Here is a 21,515-nt window from a genome sequence, read left to right as displayed (position 1 = left end):
TTGGGAACAACTGGTGCTGAGGAAAGAAAATATCAGCTGGTCATGATGCTTGCTGCTCAAAATATGAGGATTATTTATACTGTACATAGTATTGAGTTCACTACCACTCCTGCTGGCCTGGTGATATTCAAGTGGGACGGAATATAACAGACACAAGTTGCAAGAGCCTGGATTGTACTTGTTCCACTTAAAAGGTCTGTTTAATTCCAGATTCTGCATTTCTAATTCATTTATTTATTCTGTTTATACACGTTTAAAAAGACACTATCAAAAGTATTATTATTATAACCTACAATTTCATGTACTAAAACAGCTAACTCAGGTAAATAAGTCAGTTTCTGCTAAAATAAGTTCTGCTTAAGTACAAGTGCTCTTTTATGTTAATTCATTTTGTGTTTAGCTAACATTTCTCTTTAAAAAAAAAAGAGAATCACATCAGTAAATACTTGAAATACACATTAATAAAGATACATAGATTTTAAAATAGATCAATTTTGACAGCCTCTTGTTATTTTGTTCAGGCTGAATAAAATAGCTAGTATGCATGGCTTATAGCATTATGAAAAAAAAAAAAACAAAACCACGACACAGTACTCAGAGCAGGTAAGAATCAAACTCTAACATGTGCTTATAAATAAGATCTCAGAACATTTTAAATAAAGGCAGTAGTAAATATACAGCATGGAAAATTTCTAGTGCTTATGATACATATTTCGTTGTGCTGTATCATATTATTTTAAGCTAATGATATGGCAGGTTTTTTTCTTGGCCAGTTTTAGAAAGGGCAATCAAAGTTCCTCAGATTTTTTAAGAATTAATTTGCTTATATACCATAAGCTGATTACTCATAGTTATCAGAAGTCACACACAAATTGTTCCATTAGTGTGAGTAATTACTAATGAGTAAATTACGGTGTCACAACATGACACAAACTGAGGAGCCACAGAACAGAACTAGATTTCTAAGTAAGCTATGGCCCTAAAATAATTGTGGCAGCACAGGTGAGGGTCCTATTTTAATTCCATTATACTTCTTATTAAATAAAAAAGAAATAGTGTCATTATAACTAAAAATACTCTTAAAAAACTCTGTAATCTTAAAGTGAAACACGGTTTCTATTCTACTCTGGATTCTCTTGTCTGATAGTCAAAAAAACAACAACAAACAAACACATTTTAGAATGTTGGCAACTGTCCATGAGGAACAGTGGGTACGATCCCACTGTGCATCCAAAGATCCCCCTGCCTTTAATGAATAGCATAGCAGACATTAACAATATTATACAAAATCATATTGCTAAAGGAAAAGAAGGAAAAAACAAAACAAAACAAAAAAAAAAAACACACTTATCACCTGGCTCCAGGAGTAATTACAGTAAGAAACTGTAATGTTTTCTGAAAATTACATTCAAATAAAACTTTCAAGTGAAGAAAAGACAATGATAAAAGAAAAGAAAAGAAAGTGTGCTTATAAATAAGTACCAGGATTTTTAGCAGACAGGAACTAGACTGTGCTTATCTTGAGAGAGGCAAACATTCAGTTTTTTCTTGAAAAAAAAAAAAAAAATCTATGCAGAAGTCAAAATAGTAACTAGAAAAGGAAATAAAAAGGTAGTTTACACTGTAAACTATATTAGTCTGTGAAAAAATATATATGTTTTCTCTTACATTTTGTTTATAGACATTTTCTCATCTAGCTAGAATAGGAACTGCTCTCCTCATACCATAGTTAGAAGTAGAAGTGAGTACTTAAAATACCAAATGAAAATCCCTTTTTATATTTGGCACATTGTTATCTGACACTGAATTGTGGTGTCATGTTTTCCATAAGGATAAATAGGCATTATGTTCTGAGGTAGCACTGCCAATTTCCGTTTCAATCATTAATAGAAATGGTATTTTCCTTAGTAACATACCCAGTATTGGAATTTCAGACTTCCATATTTCTATGTGTATTACTGAGCCTAACTCGATCAGAATTCCCAAGCCACCTGAAGTACTTGTTTTTGCAAATTTACAATGCAGAATAAGGAAGAATCAATTATCTCATAGGAAATCTTTATTTTCTTTACAATGTTTTTTGTTTTTGTTTGTTTGTTTGTTTGCTTTACCTGACTGCATATTGTGTCATCCAGTAAGTGTTCTTTCTCATCTGGACTTCTCCCATGTTTCATTAATTAACAAAGCAGCATTTCTTCGTAGACGTGAAAATCCAAATAGCAATTACTATAAATAACAGATGGAGTTAACAGCAGCACTCAGAGTTAATCTTCCCCTTACAATCGTGTTTCCTACTTCTTACAACTGATGTAGACAAATCACTGAACAGAGAAATTTCTTAGGTGTCTTCTTCAGGTTGAATTTTTCTGTAAAGCATCAACAAAAACAGTAAGAGCCTTCTCAAAAATAAGGTTGCAGATTCACGTAATATTTTGTAACTAACCTTTCAGAAAATCCCCATTGATCTGTACATCTTCTGCTTTTAGAAACAGCACAAAAATCGAGCAGGAGAATTAGTCCTGTATCAAAGCTTATCTTCCGTCCTCTCATAAATTTCCTTCCACGGCAGTAAACTATATACTGACAAAAGTAATAATAAGTTTTGAGAATTTCAGTTCACACATACAAAGAAGCTTGCAAAATTACTCTCCTAATAATACTTCTACTTTCTCTATAACTCTCTCATATTTCTAGCTTTACTGGAAACACTGCAACTGCACAGAACTGAGTTTACCCTAGTCTAAGGCTTCTAAAGCTCACCAGAAATTGCCATTTATAGCTTGTTGGCAAACTCATGCTTCCAGGCATGCAGTTATGAAAACAGAACAACAGTTTAGATGTTAGCATTCATGTGGCATTTTGAAGGAATCAACAATGTGAATACTGAGACTTGAACACAAAATAGCTGAGAACAAGCCGATGCAGACTGGGTGAACAGGAATGGAAAGCTATGGATGTTGGAACAGAAATCAGAAAGTAGAAGCACAAGTAAGGAATTAACAATGATGCTATGTGAGAGCAGAGAAAAATGGCCTGTAAATGTTCTATTGCATGGCAATGTGGAGCAATTGGAGTCTGATCTGCAGCAGTGCAGAATACAGATAGCTTCCAAATAGAGATGCATCATCAATATGCAACAAATGTACATTATAAAAATATAAAAGCATTTGAAAACAACAGTGATTTAATCTGGACATTCATATTTAGTGTATAATTTTGACACCTGAAAATGAAATTTCTCTGTGCCTCACTTCCTCACTTGGAAAATGGGTTTAGTAGGACTACTTAGTAGCAGGATTCTGAAGGTTACTTCATTGCTGTAAACAAAACAATCAAATATTACAGTGAAAGCAATACTAAAGCTAATTAGGTACTTAATTTTTCTTTTAATACAAAATTTGGATAACAAACCTAAACAGAATGAAATACTTCTGAACGATCACTGATTTCATGATTACATCATAAGGGATGTGTAAATTATTCTAACATTTATGGGTTTATCACAGCAGACAAAGAAATGGGACCAAATTACACTGAATTACACTGCAAACAAACAGTATTAAAATTTTTATTTTGTGTAAGAGCCGTCACTCTTCCTTGCTTGGCATGCTAGCATATTCTCAGCAAATAAAACAAGTATAACATAATCATTCATCCTGTGTACTTTCCTGTTTTCTAGCAATTAACTAGCATTTTAATTTTAAATCCATGTAAAATCTTTCAGATGCTGGACTTCATGGTCTTGTATTTCTTTTTAATGTAGCTTGCTGTGTTATCATTTCTAAAGAACATACTTCTGACTATTAAAGTTAGAAGTATTGCCATTTATAATGGCAGTAAAAGTGGTTAATGTCAAGCTGTAGTCCTGAGATTAATAGAATGCCAGACAATGCCAGACAATGCCAGACAAAGTAGCCTGCCCTTTAATATATTACTGAGTAGTGGCCAAAAGCAGAAAGAAAACATTCCAGCAACAGCATATGATAATTTAAAGTGTTGAGGAAATTTAATGCAATTTACCCACAATCCAAGCAAGTAACTTTTAGGAAAAATGTATGCTCTGTTTTCTACAATTCATTACATAACCACAATAATGAACTCTGCATTATTTTGGGAATTCTCAATACTTAGAAGAGTGGTGTGCTTGATTTTCAGTAAGTTAAGAAAAATAACATAACTGATGTAATATTTAGTTTTTGAAGGCATCTTTAAATACCAAAGACACAATAAACGCTTAGGAATACAATTTCTTCATAGCATATCCTGTGTATTTACTTCTGGAAAATACACTTCTCATTAAATCTTTTAAAGCAGTATCTTTAAGTTAGATTAATGTATGCTGTAGAAGTGTAATTATAAACAAATTATTAACAGACTTCAGTATTTTCGAAATGCATCTAAATATCTGAAAGCAAGTATTTTTTTATTATTTTTTTTTGAAGATGAAATATGCAATACAGCATAAGGAGTTACTTGTATGACACTCTGTCTGCATGTCTTTCTCTCTCTATACACATATATAAGAGCTCCAACTAAGAATATACCAGATAGTCATACTGGTTTTGAAACTTTTGGTTTATATCAAATATAACAAAATATAATTTAATGAAATAGGATGCCAGGGAGAGGAATGGAAAACACTTAGATGCTTTGAAGATTGCATTATTTTATACAGTATATATAACCCACCAGTAGAAACTTCAAAAACAACAACCTCAAAACTTAGTTCAAAATAAAATTAGAAAGAAGTCACTAGTTCTTTTACTAAGTTTTTGATGTGACCGTTGACGAAAGACTCAAAAATGCTGAGAAGCTAGAGCTACTAAACAATGTCTAATTCAGTAAGAAATACTACCTGCTTTAGTGACCTGCTGACTTGTATTTTAATAGATGCATGAAATGTTAATCCTCAATGCTAAAAAATTTTATTTGACTCATCTAAAGCTGTTGAATGTTGTCGTTTCCTCCTGAATATATATTCTGAAGCATTACTTTCCTGTAACTTCCCGTTCGAAGCAACTGAACTAAATTTAGACATAGAGCAACTATTTTTTAAAAGGCATTTGATCACGTGTGTTGTCATGCAAAATGTTGACATTGAAGGTAAAGCAAAAAATGACACACATACAATGAAACCTTTAAAAATATGAAATGTTCTTTTCAGGAACATCTGTAATAATTAGTAATAATATTACACATCCAAGCTTAAGCACAGAAAAACAAACAAAACAAAAAATCACCATTATCTGATAGCTAGATGGATAGTTCACAAACTGGAGTGATTGGAGGGCATGAAACAGCTACTGGGTCCTCTTCCAAACAGGAACTGAAGCTCTGCAGTACAAGCTTTGTAAAGAAAGAAAGAGAAGAGAAGAGGTAGTGGACCTACAGATTTAGTGTTACTAGTTTGGGGGAATGAAAAGAAGAAAAGTGAGAGAACACAAACTTTGGTTTGAAGAAGTCAGTTTGACTCAGATCCAATGCTTTTTCTCTGCATCCTGTTGCTATCTTTAAAAATTATTCAAACCACATGACACTGCTAGATTGTCCACACAAAAGCCTTAGAGTTGTATTGCCAATTGAAGCAACACTAAAATAAATAAATTAAAGGCCTACATCTCCTTTTTACAGCTTGTTTTCATCCTGATGTACCCTAATACCACATCTATCCAGAATCTACACAAACAATGCAATGTGAAGTTGTAATTGATATCCAGAGCTATGTTTCTCTCAGACTTTTGCAGTTTTTATAAGTTATTCTAGTCTCCTGCTTGTCCAGATAATGCCATGCAGTAATATCTTATGTGTTGCAAAAGGGGAAAATCAGGATAAGCATAAAACCCTTCCCTCAGTAGTCATGCTCTGATGTCTGACACATACTCCACTAGAGGGCTATGTATTTAGATATCATTTTTCTTCTCTCATGAGACTATGAAACATATCAGATCATTTAAAAGCCTTGAATGCACAAAAAAAAAAAATTGTCCCAAGCTTTATTAGATATGTAGTTTCTCTACTTATTTTGCTGTAGAACATTATTTTTACTGGCTCTCGAATTGCTAAAGAAAGTCCAGATTCATGCCTTCGGGTGGATACAATCACACTTTTTCTTTCCTCCGCTGTTTTAAAACTAGTACTCTGATACAGTTTAGGTTCTATATAAATCAAGCTCTTCCAGTATTGAACCACATGAATGATGCAACCTTGCCTTTGTAGTATCATAAAAAGTTTCCTTAATCTATTGATAACTTTTAATGACTTTAAATTGATTTTATTCAGGTGTTTTGTCTTTCCTGCCTGTTGAAAATACTACTCCTGTCTTTGGAAAATAGTTCTGACATACAGACTTACATATCTTCATTTCCTGAGAATTGAATTACTTCTCAAGGATTTAAATATAAATTGGTATCTCTCGACATTCCAGATTTTCTCTGTATCACATATATTTAAAATCACAAAAAAGTGATTATGAAATTCCAGTTTTTCTACTGTCTCAGTTCTTTTAAAGAATACATAGAAGTTTTAAAGCTGTATCACTTTGTTATGCACCCACTGGATAGCTGCTTGTCACAATGGTGATAGATTCCACTTCAACTACAAGTCTAGTATCAAACAATCCCTGCTATCAGCAACATTATCGTATGAGCATGCTTGATCTGCTTAACCACTCCATCTAATTGCTGACAGTAAAGTCTATATCTGCACTACAGAAGTGAAGCAGATATAACTGACCTGCTTACAAGTAAATTCAATCTGAGTTCTGCTAAGAAACATTTTAAGTTTGTCCTACGATATTTATTTCAGTCCTGTTGAGGCAGCTACCACAACCCAATTGTTAAGAGTTCCATAGCAGAAGATTCCAAGAGAAGTCGTGTGCATACTTGGAGACATTACTAAAACCAGAAACATGTCAGATGGCAGGCGCACACAGATTGTTGACAGATAAATTCTAAACCTCGGGGGGGAGAGTCTTGCTAAAAAGTTACCATCTCCAGCTGCCCATTCCTGGAAATCAACAGGAAGTATTGATATTTAGCCACTCCAGTTCAAAATGTGGCAATTTAATTTTAACTGCTCATTAAACTAACCTACTGGACATCACAGTGAAAAACACGTCACCACCCATTCTGCTACAGAGATTGTAACCTCCAGTTAATGTTTTTGTTACAAATGTTTTCGTTTCCAACCATATCTATATGCTTGCTTCCTCTGCAACTAATTTGCCCACTTCCTTAGGTATGAGGTACTACAGCTAATATGTGTTTGATATTTTGAACCACCCTGACAGACCTAATTTTGCTATTTCTCTAGTAGGCAGTGCAAGCACCCTCTATTAATCTGAATTAATGTGGTTGAATATGACATTTTTCATTTTTTATAGTTAATCTTTTCATTAAACTGCACAATGTTACATTCTTATTAAATAGCTGTCTATTTAAAAATAAACAAGCCAGACACATTCAAATACTAGAACAGCCATGATTTGTTTTTATTACACATAGAGTTAGTATATATCTAAAAAATAGGGTTGACAGAAATTTTGTTTCAATTGATTGATTTCAAAAGACCAGTCTTGCAACTGTAACTAAAGCCTCTCTGCTGTCTTGAGGCCTAGACAGACCTCAGCTGTTTGAATTAATACTTTCTGGACTTAACTAAACTATTTGGGATTTATAGAATATCATTAATTACCTATGTGTGAGACCCTCAAACTACGTCATCCAGATGAGATGATTGTTGATTACTCCAAAGTGAAAAGTTTGCTTGAGATGATATATCTGAGTTGTGAATGTTTTTTGTCACCAACTTGAAATCCTTTCATAATTATTAAATTTTATTCTACACTAGGGTCTTTTTTCATTCACCTTTTAACTGTTTTTTTTTCTTTATTATAAGTGGCTTCTAAAAAAGTGAAATCATCAATTTCTTTTAACTTCATACCCACTTTCTTAATTTTTGTTTTGACAAGTTTTCTTCTAGACTAAATAAAAGCGGCTTCATTTGTCTCCTTTTTGAGTAAAGTATATTTCGGGTGCCTATGAATGGTATTAATAAAAGGAAACTACTAAGTCAATTTCATAACTTGGTAGGGCTGAGATGATACCACGAGCATATGTCCAGGGTCACTATACGCTGACTCCCATGGCTAGTATTAATATCAGAAAGGTTTTTCCATCCACTAAAATTGGTATCAGTTAAATGATATCATCATGGCAGAGCTATCAAAACATTCTTTTCCGCAAGCTGAGGCATGACAATCTCTGCTTGGAGAGATCTCTGCTCTCTTACAGGAGATATAAAAATACTTGGTGATGAAGAACTTGTAACTGACTTAGGGAATGAGGTCAAATTAGTGTGAGGTGGATCAGTAGCACACATGCTTCTTGCCACAGAATGCAAAGCACACTGAAGAGTGAAAGCTTCAGCTAAACCAGTGATGCATGAGAGGTCTTTACCTTACATGGCTGCATATGTCATGGAATGGGCACTAGCAAGTCTGCTAGAAGCCAAAAATGAACTGTGGTGGGTGCCAAAACATACTTGGTTGGTTATGGAGACAAGAATATCTGGTCCCATCTCCCTGTGCAACTGAATGAGACACTGTTATAAAACATCAAGTTCATTCTGAAATCAGAAATTTTAAATTACCTGATATTTTCTTGCTGAAGCACTAGGAACAGTAATGTAGGTGCAAGTGAAAATTTTTGTTTGGCTACCCTGGAATTCTCCATACTTTGTAGATCCATAAAGAAAAAAATAGAGGTGAGAAGAAGATTAGAAACAAAAACCCTTTGATGCAGTCCAGAAAGACTACTCCGTTAGTCACAGTCTTCCCACATCAGTTGTAAAAATGGCCCAGTCAGAAGAGGTGCTAACTGAAAGGGGGCTTTTGCAACAGGGATGAAAATTCCACAGGCTGCTGCTCATGGCCACATTTGCTCTAATATCTGATGACATTTATTTTAATCTTTATCTGCATACCGCTCTCTCTCAGAAGACTACCATCTTGAGCTGCTGACGGGGATCAATCCTCTAGAAATGCTGATGCTACGCAAAAAGAGCGCATGATTAATACATCAAAGAGTACATAAGAACACAATTCCAAAGTGGAAAAAATTCTGGCGAAGGGATAAACAAGTGAGAGTTCTAAGCTTCAGATCTGCTCCCAATCCCCTCTCTGCATTTTATTCATTTCTTTTGTAATGAAAAATTGAGAAATTTCTTGAAACAAGAACAGCCTGAGCACTGCCAAGACTTAGTTGCTTTGCTGGTCAGGAACTTAGTACAGTGCTCAGATATACTGGCCACCTTACAGCATTACATCTTGGAAATGGTCTCCCAAACATTTCCTTCTCTCCAATATTGTATACATTTGTTTTAGTAATTATGGTACTTGATCCATTCAGACTTGCACAGCTTATGTAGCTGATACTAACTTCTGATACTAATATGATGCCACTATTCTTTACAAAATGAATGGATTTCGTATTTTTCACAGAACAATTTTTAACTTACAAGCAAAGAGCTATTATGAATAAACCTCTTCTCTTCTTCCTTAACACCTGCCTTCATCCTTCCAAAACTTTTCTCCTCTTTCGATTTTGCAAGATTTCAGTCACAGAAAAGCTACAGATGGCTTCTTTGTTCTGAAAGAGTAATACATTGGTCCTTGCATAAGCAACACGATTTGTCTTCCCCTGCATACTGTGCTTATAAGTGACATTTAGTTAAAGGTTCTCTTAAAATACATTCAAAACAACATGAGCAACAGCCATATTTATTTGTCATAAGAACACGGAGCTTACATGAGTTCGGCTAGATCTTTTGATTTCAACTTGCTTTGGTTACTTGAACAATGCTTTAGAAATTTTAATAATTTACTCCTACAGTTTCCACCTCAATTGCCTAAGTTTTCTGCAACAACAGATTTCTCTAATATCGAATATCTATTCTCACTACAGGAAGGATATCAAGGTGCTGGAGTGTGTCCAGAGAAGGGCAACGAAGCTGGTGAGGAGACTGGAGAACAAGTCTTACGAGGAGCAGCTGAGGAAGCTGGGGTTGTTTAGCCTGGAGAAGAGGAGGCTCAGAGGCAACCTTATCACTCTCTACAGGTACTTTAAAGGAGGTGGTGGTGAGGTGGGGATTGGTCTATTCTCCCACGTGCCTGATGGTAGGACAAGGGAGAATGGGCTAAAGTTACGCCAGGGGAGGTTTACGTTGGATATTAGGAAAAACTTGTTTACCATAAGGGTTGTTAAGCATTGGAATGGGCTGCCCAGAGAAGTGGTTGAGTCACCGCCCCTGGAGGTCTTTAAAAGACGTTTAGATGTAGAGCTTAGTGATATGGTTTAGTGGAGGACTGGTTAGTGTTAGGTCAGAGGTTGGACTAGGTGATCTTGGAAGTCTCTTCCCACCTAACAGATTCTGTGTGATTCTGTAATGAAAAACTCTATATTGCAACTATAAGAACTAGAAACAAGAACAAAGACAATCAATCCCTTTGTGTGTAGGTATAAGAAAAGAACAGTGTTCATATTTGGAACTGTGTTTTCAATTGTAGCAGAGATTATGTTACTTCTGAAATGTTTAGTTTTCCCAGTTTGCAGTAAGAATTTCCTTTTTGCTTCTACGTCTTCAAATACCCTGGTGGAAAGTACCACTTTCCAGTAACAGTTATCCAAGGTTTCAGTAACACTTCATTTTAGACCATAGATAAAAACCTTTACCTCCCAACCTTATGTTTTGAATAGCAAATCAAAACATAAAACTATAATGAGTTAAAAACCTTTACACAAGCAAGTCTCTGTGTTCCGTGAGCTCTTCTGGTATGTGAGAAAGACACAGAACTACCAACTGCAAACCAGCAAAGAGTTTATCATCAGCACACTGCTAAGGAGCCCATCCTGTTTAGGTCTGCAACTGATTTCAGTATGGCAAATGCATGGGACACACAGAAACCAACAGCACGTCCTCACAGATACCTTCACATCCTAAAGTTAATAATAGCGCTAAACAGAGATGTGCAACAGGTATTTCAGCTGGGTAGAAACACACAGCATTAGTACTATCTTTTTTTTTTTTTTTTTTCCTTCTATCCCCTACTTTTATCTGCAAAGATTTTATTTCTTCCTTGGATCTCAAACCTAACTCCTGGCCAGTTACAGGGGAGGGAAGGAAACAGCACCATAAAATATACCTATTCCAGAATGGCCTGGCAGCCCATACCTTCTTCCCACGGTGTCGTTAGGCACCATGAGGCCTTTTTAGACCCCTCTATCTTAGCTCCCGTGCCTACTCCTTGCATTGATAGTGCTGGACTTGCAGGGTGGGAAGTGAAATAGAAGTGAACCACTGCTGACACCTGTTGTCCACCCTGGGGAATGTGTGTGAATCAAGCCTGGTCTACTTCATACAGTTAAATACACAGATGCTGTTGTACAGGCTCCCCAAAAGACAAAAGCATTTCTCACCTAGGCTTACAGTACAAAACTAGAAGGAAAGGGAGAGAAAATGATGTCGCCTGGACGACACCCTCCGTCTTCCCGGTTCTCAGACTCATAACCTCGCAGGTCCATAGCACAGGACTGGGAACCCAGGAGGGGCCTGGGACGATGAGCCAGAAGCCACCCCACTAATTAAGTGCAGCGTTGCTAGCACAAATGCTAAACATTTCAAAGCGAAATGTCAACCCACTCACGAGAGCAGGGTGGAAGGCTAATGTGTGGGACCACTGAGCCCTTTGGTGAAGAGAAAAAATTCTAATGGTAAGAGGGTTTATATACTAATGCATGTGCGATCAGGTAGAAAGCAATAGGAATACTGTAGGAAACAGTGTAACGAATGGCAAGGTGAAGTGCTAAATTTAGTAAGATAGAAAACAAGTAAAAAAAAAATCGAGCTTCACTTCGTGTTATTTCCATTTTATTAAAATAAAATTGCCTTAAAATAAAACGCCAGAGCCCTGTGGGGACCCGGCTGCCACAGAGCCCGGCGGCTGCGCGCGGCGTCATTCCCGCCGCGGGCGGGCGCGCAGGCGCGCGCGCGGTGCGGGGCGGGGCGAGGCGTGGGGCGTGGCGGGGCCGGCCGGCGGGGGGGGGCGTGCTCTCGGCGGCGCCGCGCCTCTCCGTGCCGGCCGCGCGCCCCTTCCTCCGCGGCCCAAGGCAAGGCGTCGCCGCCGCCGCCCGCCTCGTCCCAGGCCGGCGGAGCAACCCCTCACCCCACCCCACCCCCCCGCCCCGCTCACACCCCGCGCCCGAGCAGCGGCTGGAGCCCGGCGGGCCGAGCCGAGCCGAGCCGAGCGGGGAGATGAACACGGTGCTGTCCCGGGCCAACTCGCTCTTCGCCTTCTCGCTGAGCGTGATGGCGGCGCTCACCTTCGGCTGCTTCATCACCACCGCCTTCAAGGAGCGCAGCGTGCCCGTCAGCATCGCCATCTCCCGGGTCACGCTGTGAGTGCGGGGGGCGAGGGGCCGCTAACGGTGGGGGGAGGGGGTTAAAGGCCGGGGCACGGTAGCGGCCGGGGGGTGGTAACGGCTGGCTGCGGGGCCTGCTCGCGCCCCTCTCTCCCCCTCGCCGTTAACGCCCGGCTGCCGGAGCAGCCCCGCTTCCTGCCCGCTGCCCCCTGCCGCGGCCAATGAGGGAGCCCCACGACGGCGTCCGCCGCCTCCCGTCCCGGGCGGAGCTCGCGGCGGGCCGGGGCCCCAAGTGGCGGGCGGGGCCCGGGGCGGGCGGCCTGGGGCGCGCTGCGCCGAGGGGCCACCGGCAGCCCGCGGGTGCCCTGAGGCGGGGCCGTGGCTTACACAGGGGGCAGGGTGCATGGCAGGAAGGCTGTGTGGGCTGCGGGGACTTGACTGCACCGGAATTAACATACATATGTATACAGTTTAAATTGCTAGTTCCCGCAGATGCTCCTTCTAGTAACGTATTTTCCCCTTTTTTATGGGGTGTGGGCGAGTTGTGGAGCAGTAGGCCGACCCGGGTGGCTTGTCTTCCTGTGAAACCGACCAGGTGTGGAATATGTAACACCGCACCGAAAGCGCCTTGCCCACATGACACAAGGCGAACTTGTGCCAGCGGAACTGTCTTTTTCATATTTTTTTTTTTCAAAGGAAACTTTGTCACAGGAAGCTTGCATCAAGTTAAGCGTGGGGCTGTAGTTTCACAAGTGGTTGAGCTCCCGCCATCAAAACCTGAAGGCCTCAACTCGGGCTTCTGGTGGCGTGGTCCTTTACCAGATGGAACACGAGAATAGGGCACACTGGACACCTTTCTGAGCTGCTCTAACTCCCTGTTGAGTCAAAATGTAGGTTTGTTTTCTTACCGGTTTTGGTTAGTGAGTTAAAGCAGCTGATGGAGGTTTAGAGCCACCCCAAGGGAAGTGGCAGGAGTGAATGGCTGGCAGCAGCCTTTGAAAGGCAAGATGAACCCAATTAAAGAGTGGGAACTGCAGTCACCTTTTGGATTGGCTTAATACCTCAAGGAAGCAAACCCATACTTCTAGTGGGTTGAGGGTTGCAAACAGCATAAAACTGGCATAAAGAGAGACTTAGAGTGTTCTGGTGAGCTTGACAGATGTGAGGTAGCATACTAATGCCTAATCTGGATGAAATTTATACTGCCAGTCCTTTCAGTGATGCGCAGATCTGATATTAATGAGAAGAAGAGGCATTACACCTTAGCTGTTTTTTCTTAAACTAATAAAAAGTTCTGCAGGCTCACAGTTTAAGGCTTAATACTTACAAAGGTGTTGATTTTTGCAAAGGGTTGGAAATGCCTACCAAGTCTTAAACTGGTCAGTTTTGGTGGTATTTTTCTTGACTGCTGTCTCCAAAAGTGTTTTTTCACTGGTAACCTTTTTTTTTCCCTCTGAGATTATTAAATGTAATTTTCCTGAAATTATATTTTACTAATTTTCACAGTGAAATAAATGCAATTGATAAATTCATAATTACTGATACTTTTGTTATGTGAGAAATTAGGGTTCATAGTTCATTGCCAGCCTGCATATGGTATTCTTGTAGACAGTGAGTTTGGTAAACTGATAAACTTCGATAATATGAAAATATCTGCTGTGCCTCAGTGTTATTTTCCAGTTTCTTTTTTAATGCGGTTTACTGTGGCAATGTCAGATATTTCTCAAACAGCAGATTTGTAATAAGGTTCCAAAACCGTACGGTAGAAAAAAGTAAGCATTTTCTTTCTACTGCTACTTAATGATTATAAATGCCAAGGAGAATTTCTGTAAGTTGGGAGAACTGCAAACATAAACGAGAGTTTATCAGCACCTTTGGAGTGTCTTGTATGAGACTGAGCAATAGAGGCTTTTTATGTAAAGTCAAGAAATGTTATTGAAAATGGTTGCCAGCAGACAGCTATGCTGCTGGTTTTCGAATCAGATTTATATAGCTTGGGATGGGTAATGCACCTTTTGCTAAAAACAAAATGTAGTGTAGTTGAGGTACAGACAAACGCAGGTTTTTATTAACAGGCAGAAAAAAAAAAAAAACACCTATAGGCCGTTTGTATAAATTACATTGAATTCTCTGGGGGCAAGGCTTGTCATTTGAGACTGGGTCTCCAAACCTTCTGGAAGGCAGGCTTTATTTTATAATGTGGTTATATTTTAAACAAATGTGTTTAAAAGAAAGTACAGGAAATGCATGGGGGAAGTATGCAATAAGAATAATAATTTATGTAAAGTGTGAGAGAGAAATAATGAGAAAAGATAATCTTGTGTTTTGTTTTATCTTAGAAAAAATGTGGAAGATTTCACTGGACCTAGAGAAAGAAGTGATCTGGGATTTGTCACGTTTGACATTACTGCAGATATCCTTAATGGAAAAAATGGTTTGAGAACATTCTGAAATGAGAACATCTTGATATTTATTTTTGTTACCTTATAATCTTCAGATATTCAGGACTTGAGGAAAACCAGCAATTTGTCTTAAAATCTAAATTTAAAGCAGTGAAAAATAGTATTTTTATGGGGCATAAAAATAGAACCTGGAATAGTTGTTACGTAAATGACACTGGGTGAGGTGCTTCCTCTCCTTTTTGATACCTACTTTTAAAATAAGGTTCTGTAGGGAAGTGCAGTGCATCTAATAATGGGAATTGCATTTTAACGCCAGGACATCATTAGCATTAAGTGACGGTTGTATTGGTGGTTTGAGGTGTGAATTAATTGTAGGGTTTACATAACACACAATTTGGACTGTCGTACAGAGTCTAGGAACTCTGATGCAACTTTCAAACTTGCTGTGAGGCTTTTAAAATTCTGGCCACGTAGTAGCTGTATACAAGCACCTGTCTTCCTTTAAAAGATACTGCATCCTTTTACTTTCTTAGAAGTTAAACTGTCAAATTTTTATTGTATAGTAATGTGAAATTCACCGGGAAGCGTATGAGGTACTACAAACCTAATCACATTAATTTTTGACCTCTTTCGCATTACTGATGCCTTTGGGCAGCTTTTCTTTTTGTATTTTTCTTCTTGACTTCCCTGTTAGTCTGCTTTTATTGGGAAGAGAGAGTGGTTTATGGATGTTCTTTGTTTTTGTTTGGGGTAGCTTTTTTGAAGGTAGAGGGGAATCATTCTTAGGATTCAGGATCTTGGTATTAAAATAGTATTTTTCTGCAGAAATCGGTACTGAATATAAGGCATCGTGCTTTACCTTAGGTGATTACACTAAGCCTTGCTTTGAATCAGGGTTTCAAGAGATTCCTGGGATTTTTCCCTGTCTACTGTTTTTTGTCACTGTGTTAGAAAAGAGGTTGGTTTCCTCTGTGCTTCAGCTTCCCTGTTTTGGAGAATGATACACTGTGTAAGCAACTGAAACAAATAACAATTCCTGAATGAACGAGAAAGCTGGATAAACAGGTTAGCCAGATTGTTGCAGGTGTTTGTTGCGCAGGAATGAGAGGGATTAGTTTTATCAGCTGGAAGCAGGAGAGGAGAACTCCTTATGCTGAGTTTTTTTCCTCTGAAATTCTTAAAGGTATTAAAACCAGAGACTGAAATTATTCCAAAGTTGATGAAATAAATTGTATACAGTGTACTTGGGAACAGAACAGGGCGAGTCAGAACAGGACCTCTGGAAGACACGTTCTTATTCAAGGGTTAGTCTGCAGCGTGTGGATGTTAAAGATTTCATCTTTTATTAATTTTGTTTAATGGTAGCAGTAGTTTTAAATTTAATTATAAAAATCCTGAATTAATCTTTCATCCTTGGCATAAATAAATCTTCCGGTGTGTAGAGTTGTAAAATACAACTTTCTGATAGTTTTCATTGGATGAAATCTGTAAAAAGATATTGGTGCATTGGCTGCCTTAACTAATGGACACAAGTTGTTAGTCCTAGTGAGAATTAAATGAAATAACTGTTAAAAGAAAAACCTAGGGAAAGAAAAGGGGAGGAGGCAATTCTCAAAAGCTGTTATGAGTGTGCTTAATACATAGCTCACTTTAGCAGTTATTCTGGAGATCTCTCGTATGGGATTTCTTGTTTGTTGTTTTGAGTAGATGACTAAAATATTCAAGTGAAATAGCTCCAGCTATTCTTGTGGAAACAGCATTTAATTATGTAATTCTTTAATTTCTTGCCTTTTGTTGAATTAGAGGCTTAAAAACATGATTCAGACTCGGGTAAGTGGGAAAGAAAAAGAAAAAAAAGTTCTGGATAACTGGAGAATACTGGAGATCTGTTCTGGATACTGGAGAACAGAATAAAAAAGACGGCATTTTTGTAGGTTGGAGGAATAGAAGGTTACAGTTAATCTTTATTGTCAATTAAGAGGTATCAGCAATCACACATGGTGTGTTTTATTGCTAAATAAACAATAGGCAAGTATTCAGAATATCAGCTTTGTTATACTGATGGTCTCAAATGGCAGTTGTCAGTTCTTTACCATCAGTCAAAATCTGGGTAGAGTTTTGTTACAGTCTAATACACTGGTTTTGTAGTAGGTAGGTAATTTGATAATTCCCGATGTCCCTTCCAATGTGATAGATTCCAATCTACTGATTTCTCTAATGTTATCGGCTCTTTGAGCTCTCTACACTCAAAATTTTGTTTGGTTAATGCTATTATATCTTGATCCACAGTTGGATACCAGTGTTATTTGATAGTTTTTTGTTTTTTGTGTTCAGTGTTCTTTGATAAATAACAGTTTTGAAGGTATTTTCTGAAGAATTCTATCTTGCATATTATATTTAAGATTTTGTAGTAGACCAACTAGCAATAGATTATAGTTACTGATTTGTAATGTTAAATATGGAACTCTTAAATCATTAGAGGAAATAGCTGTTAGTTGTGTTGTTATTTTTTGTCTGATTAATGAACCCTGTTACTTTAAAGTGATGGAAGTATATGTTAGAACTCCTGGAAATGTTCCGATTTACAAATAAGATGAAGTATGTTGAAATGTAAGAACTCACTGTAATTATCATAGTCTAGTTAGATCTAGTAAAAATAAAATAAGATTATGAAAGTACAATATGGTGTTTTCCTTAACGCACATACATCTGCAGAGTATATTTGACTGGAATGTTAAACAATTGTTTCTATATTTGTCTGCAGAATATTCAACAAAAAACAATGTAAGTATGAAAAAATGTTGAAGCTATTACCCATTTTGTACTGCAACTATTTTTAACATTCTGAAGTTCTGCTGGAAAGAGTTAAGGCACCAGTGTTTCCTACTGGCTTGGACTGTTTTCACTAGCCTTTATGGTTATTATTTTCTTGACAGTTTAACTGCAGGGTTGGAAGTTCAAAAGCTGATGAAACTTGCTATGTATCTAGCAAACAGGAAAAAATGTAACGCATGCCTTGCTTTTCACTTAGAATGGTGGACTGTGGCATATTCACCTGTTTGTGCTGTCTGTTTAACTTTTCCCTAATTTTGCAGTTGACTGTTGTTAGAGATACAGTGGCCTTTGGTTTGGCCAGATTTAGTGAGTCTTTTTTTTCTTTGGTTACATAAATGTTTGCCCAGATCAGCTACTGTAGCCTCATTTGTTATCTCATCCGATTTCTCAAAGTAATTGGTTGTTACTGGTACTTCACTTTGGATAGTTTTTTTCCACTGGTCTGAAAGGATCTGTGTGGAACAGCCTATGGAAGTTAACTTTAATCAACTACTGTACTGCTGTGGTAACACTGAACGCTGTTTTAATCTAGTATACTTATATTGCAAGGATATAGTGAAGGCTTTTTTATCTGGCTACATAAAACTATTTTTACACTGTATTTTTTTTTTTAAATATGCTAGGTGTTTTATAAATGCTGGTGGGTATTGCATTGTGCTAAAATAGTTTTTAGGTATTTTTATTAGAGACTGGAACTTCATTGTTTTGCTTCATCTTTTAGTGTTTTGTTCTTGTTTTTTTTTTTTTTTTTTTTAACTTAATTCACCAGTTCTCATAAACATTGAGAAATACCTTGTCTCATTTGGGCTGTATGGTACTAAACAAGACTATAAGGATACCCACGTACCCTTCTTACTGTGCAACTACTTAGAAGAGCAGTATTTCAAATACTTAAGAATGTTTGGATCCATCTTTTAATGTGTTGATACAACTCTTTGAATTATGCTTGCAATTCATGCAGAGGTTTTTTCCATTAAAGTCAGCAAGAATGTTAAATACCTGGACAGTGTAGCTCTATTTGTCTTTTGTTTGAGACAAAGTCTAAATGCCACCTTAGATTAGAAACAAGTTTTGCAATTCAAAAGGAACACCCATCATACTTTGCGAGACTTTTTAAAATAGCATTGTCATGTTGTATCAAGCTATTCTTTGTTGTTCCATTTATTGTGCTGCACTTCAGTGTTCAGTAGTAGTAGTTTTCCCATTGGTCAATCATTATTTTTATTAAGTTAGTTGTATGAATTGGAAATATACTTCAAGGTTTTTAGGTGGATAATGCCTTGAAAATTCAGTGACTGGAAATTCTCTGATAAGTTACCTTGCTGATTTAACTATAACTGCATTTTTAGGCTCTGAACCAAGTGGTCCTTTGGGACAAAATAATGTTGAGAGGAGATAATCCAAGACTGTTCTTAAAAGACATGAAGTCAAAATACTTTTTCTTTGATGATGGAAATGGTCTTAAGTAAGTAAATCATATTTATTGTTTGTTTGTTTGTTTTTTTAATCCTGACATCTTGATTTATTTGCATTTTAATGTATTTATATTGCTGTGGTAAGGTAACTATATTCTATCAGTCTATTGTGTCTTCATAGTGTTGGGATACCGTGTATCCCAAGATTGTCATCTGCTTCTGTAGACTAGAAAACAAAGTACTTCCAATATTCTTGTTGGTCTCTAGAATTGGTTCCGTGCTGCCCTAAATTCTAAAGGAGTTGAATAATAGTAAAAAATAAAAATAAAACCAAAAAGAGTCTTATCCAGAAAATAGATAATATTTCATGAAGTAACTACATAAAATCAAAAAGTTGTTTCTGGACCAGGAAGACTATTTGTATCCCAAATAAACTAATGTTTGTATTTGTTAATTAGTTAACTTCAGTACTTATGCTGATGTTCTTTTGTTGCTTTTGCAGGGGAAACAGGAACGTCACTTTGACTCTCTCCTGGAATGTTGTACCAAATGCTGGCATTCTACCTCTTGTGACAGGGTCAGGACATGTGTCTGTACCTTTCCCAGATACCTATGAAACAACAAAAAGTTATTAAATTATAATACCGAAGCAACATATTTTTATACTTGTATATTGTGAATAAATTTTATTGCAATTTCTTCTCACATCCCATGCCACCCTCCAGTGAAAGGTACTTAATTTCCTCAGGTCTAACAGCATAGGAAAGAAAATGAAAGGTTTTTTTTTTGTTTTGTTTTGTTTTTTTTAATAAAATATTGAAGCTGAAACTTAAAGGAAAGGTAAATCATGAAGTAATGGTTTTGGGGGGAAAACTGAGGAATTTTTTTTCTTGGCCATCTGGGTACAAATCTACCTTTCTTTTAAATAAACATTTTTATGCCAGAAACTAGTCTTACTGTTTTTTTGAGGTACTGATAGTTATTTTGTTTGTGCAGAACTCAAAAACATTGACAGGAATGAAATTTCTGTGAGTGCCTGGAAGTTCGGTTTTAGAACATTTTTGCTAAATGCATGCTTGGCGTGTTGCTGTGAGGTAACCTTGGCCCTTTCTAGGACTGCCAAGAGCTACTTTGAAAAATGATACATCATTGTAGTCAGACTATAGGTCTTGTTTTGAGTGTCATTGATGCAGCACATTTGCAATACCATACTATAAAGCATTTTAATAACTTTATAATACAGATAATACAGCTATTCTTATTGGAAGAACTAAAAGAAATCTCAGTGTGTTAAGCTTAAGTCAATAAGGAATGTAGAAGCCTTAGCTGAACATTTTATTTTTGTTTATTTTTATTAGGATCTGCTCAGCGAGAAAAATGAGCACAGTGGTTCTGGAGAGGACTGGGACAACTATTAGGGGGCCCTTCATAGCAAGGAATGAGACATATGTTCTCCAAAACAGTCTGGGAAAACATCTGAATAATATGGGATTTCCTATGGGAACAGAAATTGAAACAGAATATGGGCAGATTTACTAGCTTATATGAGTGTAACTATACCTGCAAGCCCACCTGTTCTTTTATCAACCACAAAAGATAGCAGTGAGTAGCAGTTTCAGGCAGAACCTCTGCCACAACAGTTGTGGCCTCTCACTGGTTGCATAAACATCCTGCTCTGCGTCCGTCCACAGCTATGGGCACAAATGCTAAGAGGACAGAAAGAAAAACACACGGTATCAGGATTGTCTTTTGGCAAAAAAAGGTAGTTTATACTGATCAAACAGTGTTTCTTGCTCATCAGGTATCCAGGAGAAGGAGCACTTGACATTATTGCCTTCCTGACATAGTTACTAATATCATGTGTATATTCAAACAATGTATGGTGTAAATTAATTTATTGCCAAACACAAAATGTTCTGGATGTGTTGGAGATTTTCAAAAAGAGCAAATAATCTGAAATTAAAGCTATGAAGAAATTTTTTACTACTGTAAATCATGGAAAATGATTAGAAGGGCATTGTGTCAAACATCTAGAGGTATAGATGCAAAACATTGAAAAACTGAAAAAAGACCACCAATAGGTAGTGGTTCACCAATAGATGAACACAGAATTATGTCTAGATAGAAAAATGGATGTTGACTTCAATTTGCTTGACTTTTTAAGCAATGCGAAAACTGGAAGACTGAAATCAAAAAGACTTGTACCGTGTGCAATATTTAGACAAGCCACGTGGATATAAAATTGCATCTACGTGCTGCCTCTTACAAGTAAGGTGATATGTGATGAGACAGCTGCAAGTAGGGAGAAACTTCCCATAGAACAGGCTGTCTTTGATAAACCTGCTGTTCTATAGCATTAATTTCATTCTGAAAGATGTTATGTCCATTGTCAGAAAGGAAATGAACAATCTAGACAGAGATAATTGATCTTTGACCCTAAAAGTGTA

General features: G+C 37.3%; 1 protein-coding gene and 1 long non-coding RNA gene across 2 annotated transcripts; both read left to right on the top strand.

The window, feature by feature from the left end:
* The first annotated feature begins 16 nt into the window (after positions 1 to 16).
* On the top strand, positions 17 to 10,115 carry LOC309878075. The gene is made up of 2 exons (XR_014317478.1): positions 17 to 194; positions 9,963 to 10,115. It is a non-coding gene; the product is annotated as an uncharacterized lncRNA (long non-coding RNA).
* A 1,829-nt stretch (positions 10,116 to 11,944) lies between these two features.
* On the top strand, positions 11,945 to 20,015 carry SPCS3 (signal peptidase complex subunit 3). Its single transcript, XM_082760219.1, has 5 exons — positions 11,945 to 12,452; positions 14,756 to 14,831; positions 17,528 to 17,602; positions 19,003 to 19,118; positions 19,571 to 20,015. Exons 1-5 carry the CDS (start codon positions 12,310 to 12,312, stop codon positions 19,701 to 19,703), a joined length of 543 nt encoding a protein of 180 aa, XP_082616345.1. The 5' UTR covers positions 11,945 to 12,309; the 3' UTR covers positions 19,704 to 20,015.
* Positions 20,016 to 21,515: the final 1,500 nt, after the last annotated feature.

This window comes from Aythya marila, assembly GCF_965140915.1.
Source record: "Aythya marila genome assembly, chromosome: 4".
NCBI classification, from domain to species: Eukaryota; Metazoa; Chordata; class Aves; order Anseriformes; family Anatidae; genus Aythya; species Aythya marila.
This window is presented reverse-complemented; position numbering and strand designations above follow the sequence as displayed.

Bases quoted from the DNA above. Each gene is read 5' to 3' on its own strand.
- SPCS3 (XM_082760219.1), top strand. From the start codon at position 12,310: ATGAACACGGTGCTGTCCCGGGCCAACTCGCTCTTCGCCTTCTCGCTG. The intron at 12,453-14,755 runs GTGAGTGCGGGG...GTTTTATCTTAG, and splicing joins GCCATCTCCCGGGTCACGCT to AAAAAATGTGGAAGATTTCA. The intron at 17,603-19,002 runs GTAAGTATGAAA...CTGCATTTTTAG, and splicing joins AATATTCAACAAAAAACAAT to GCTCTGAACCAAGTGGTCCT.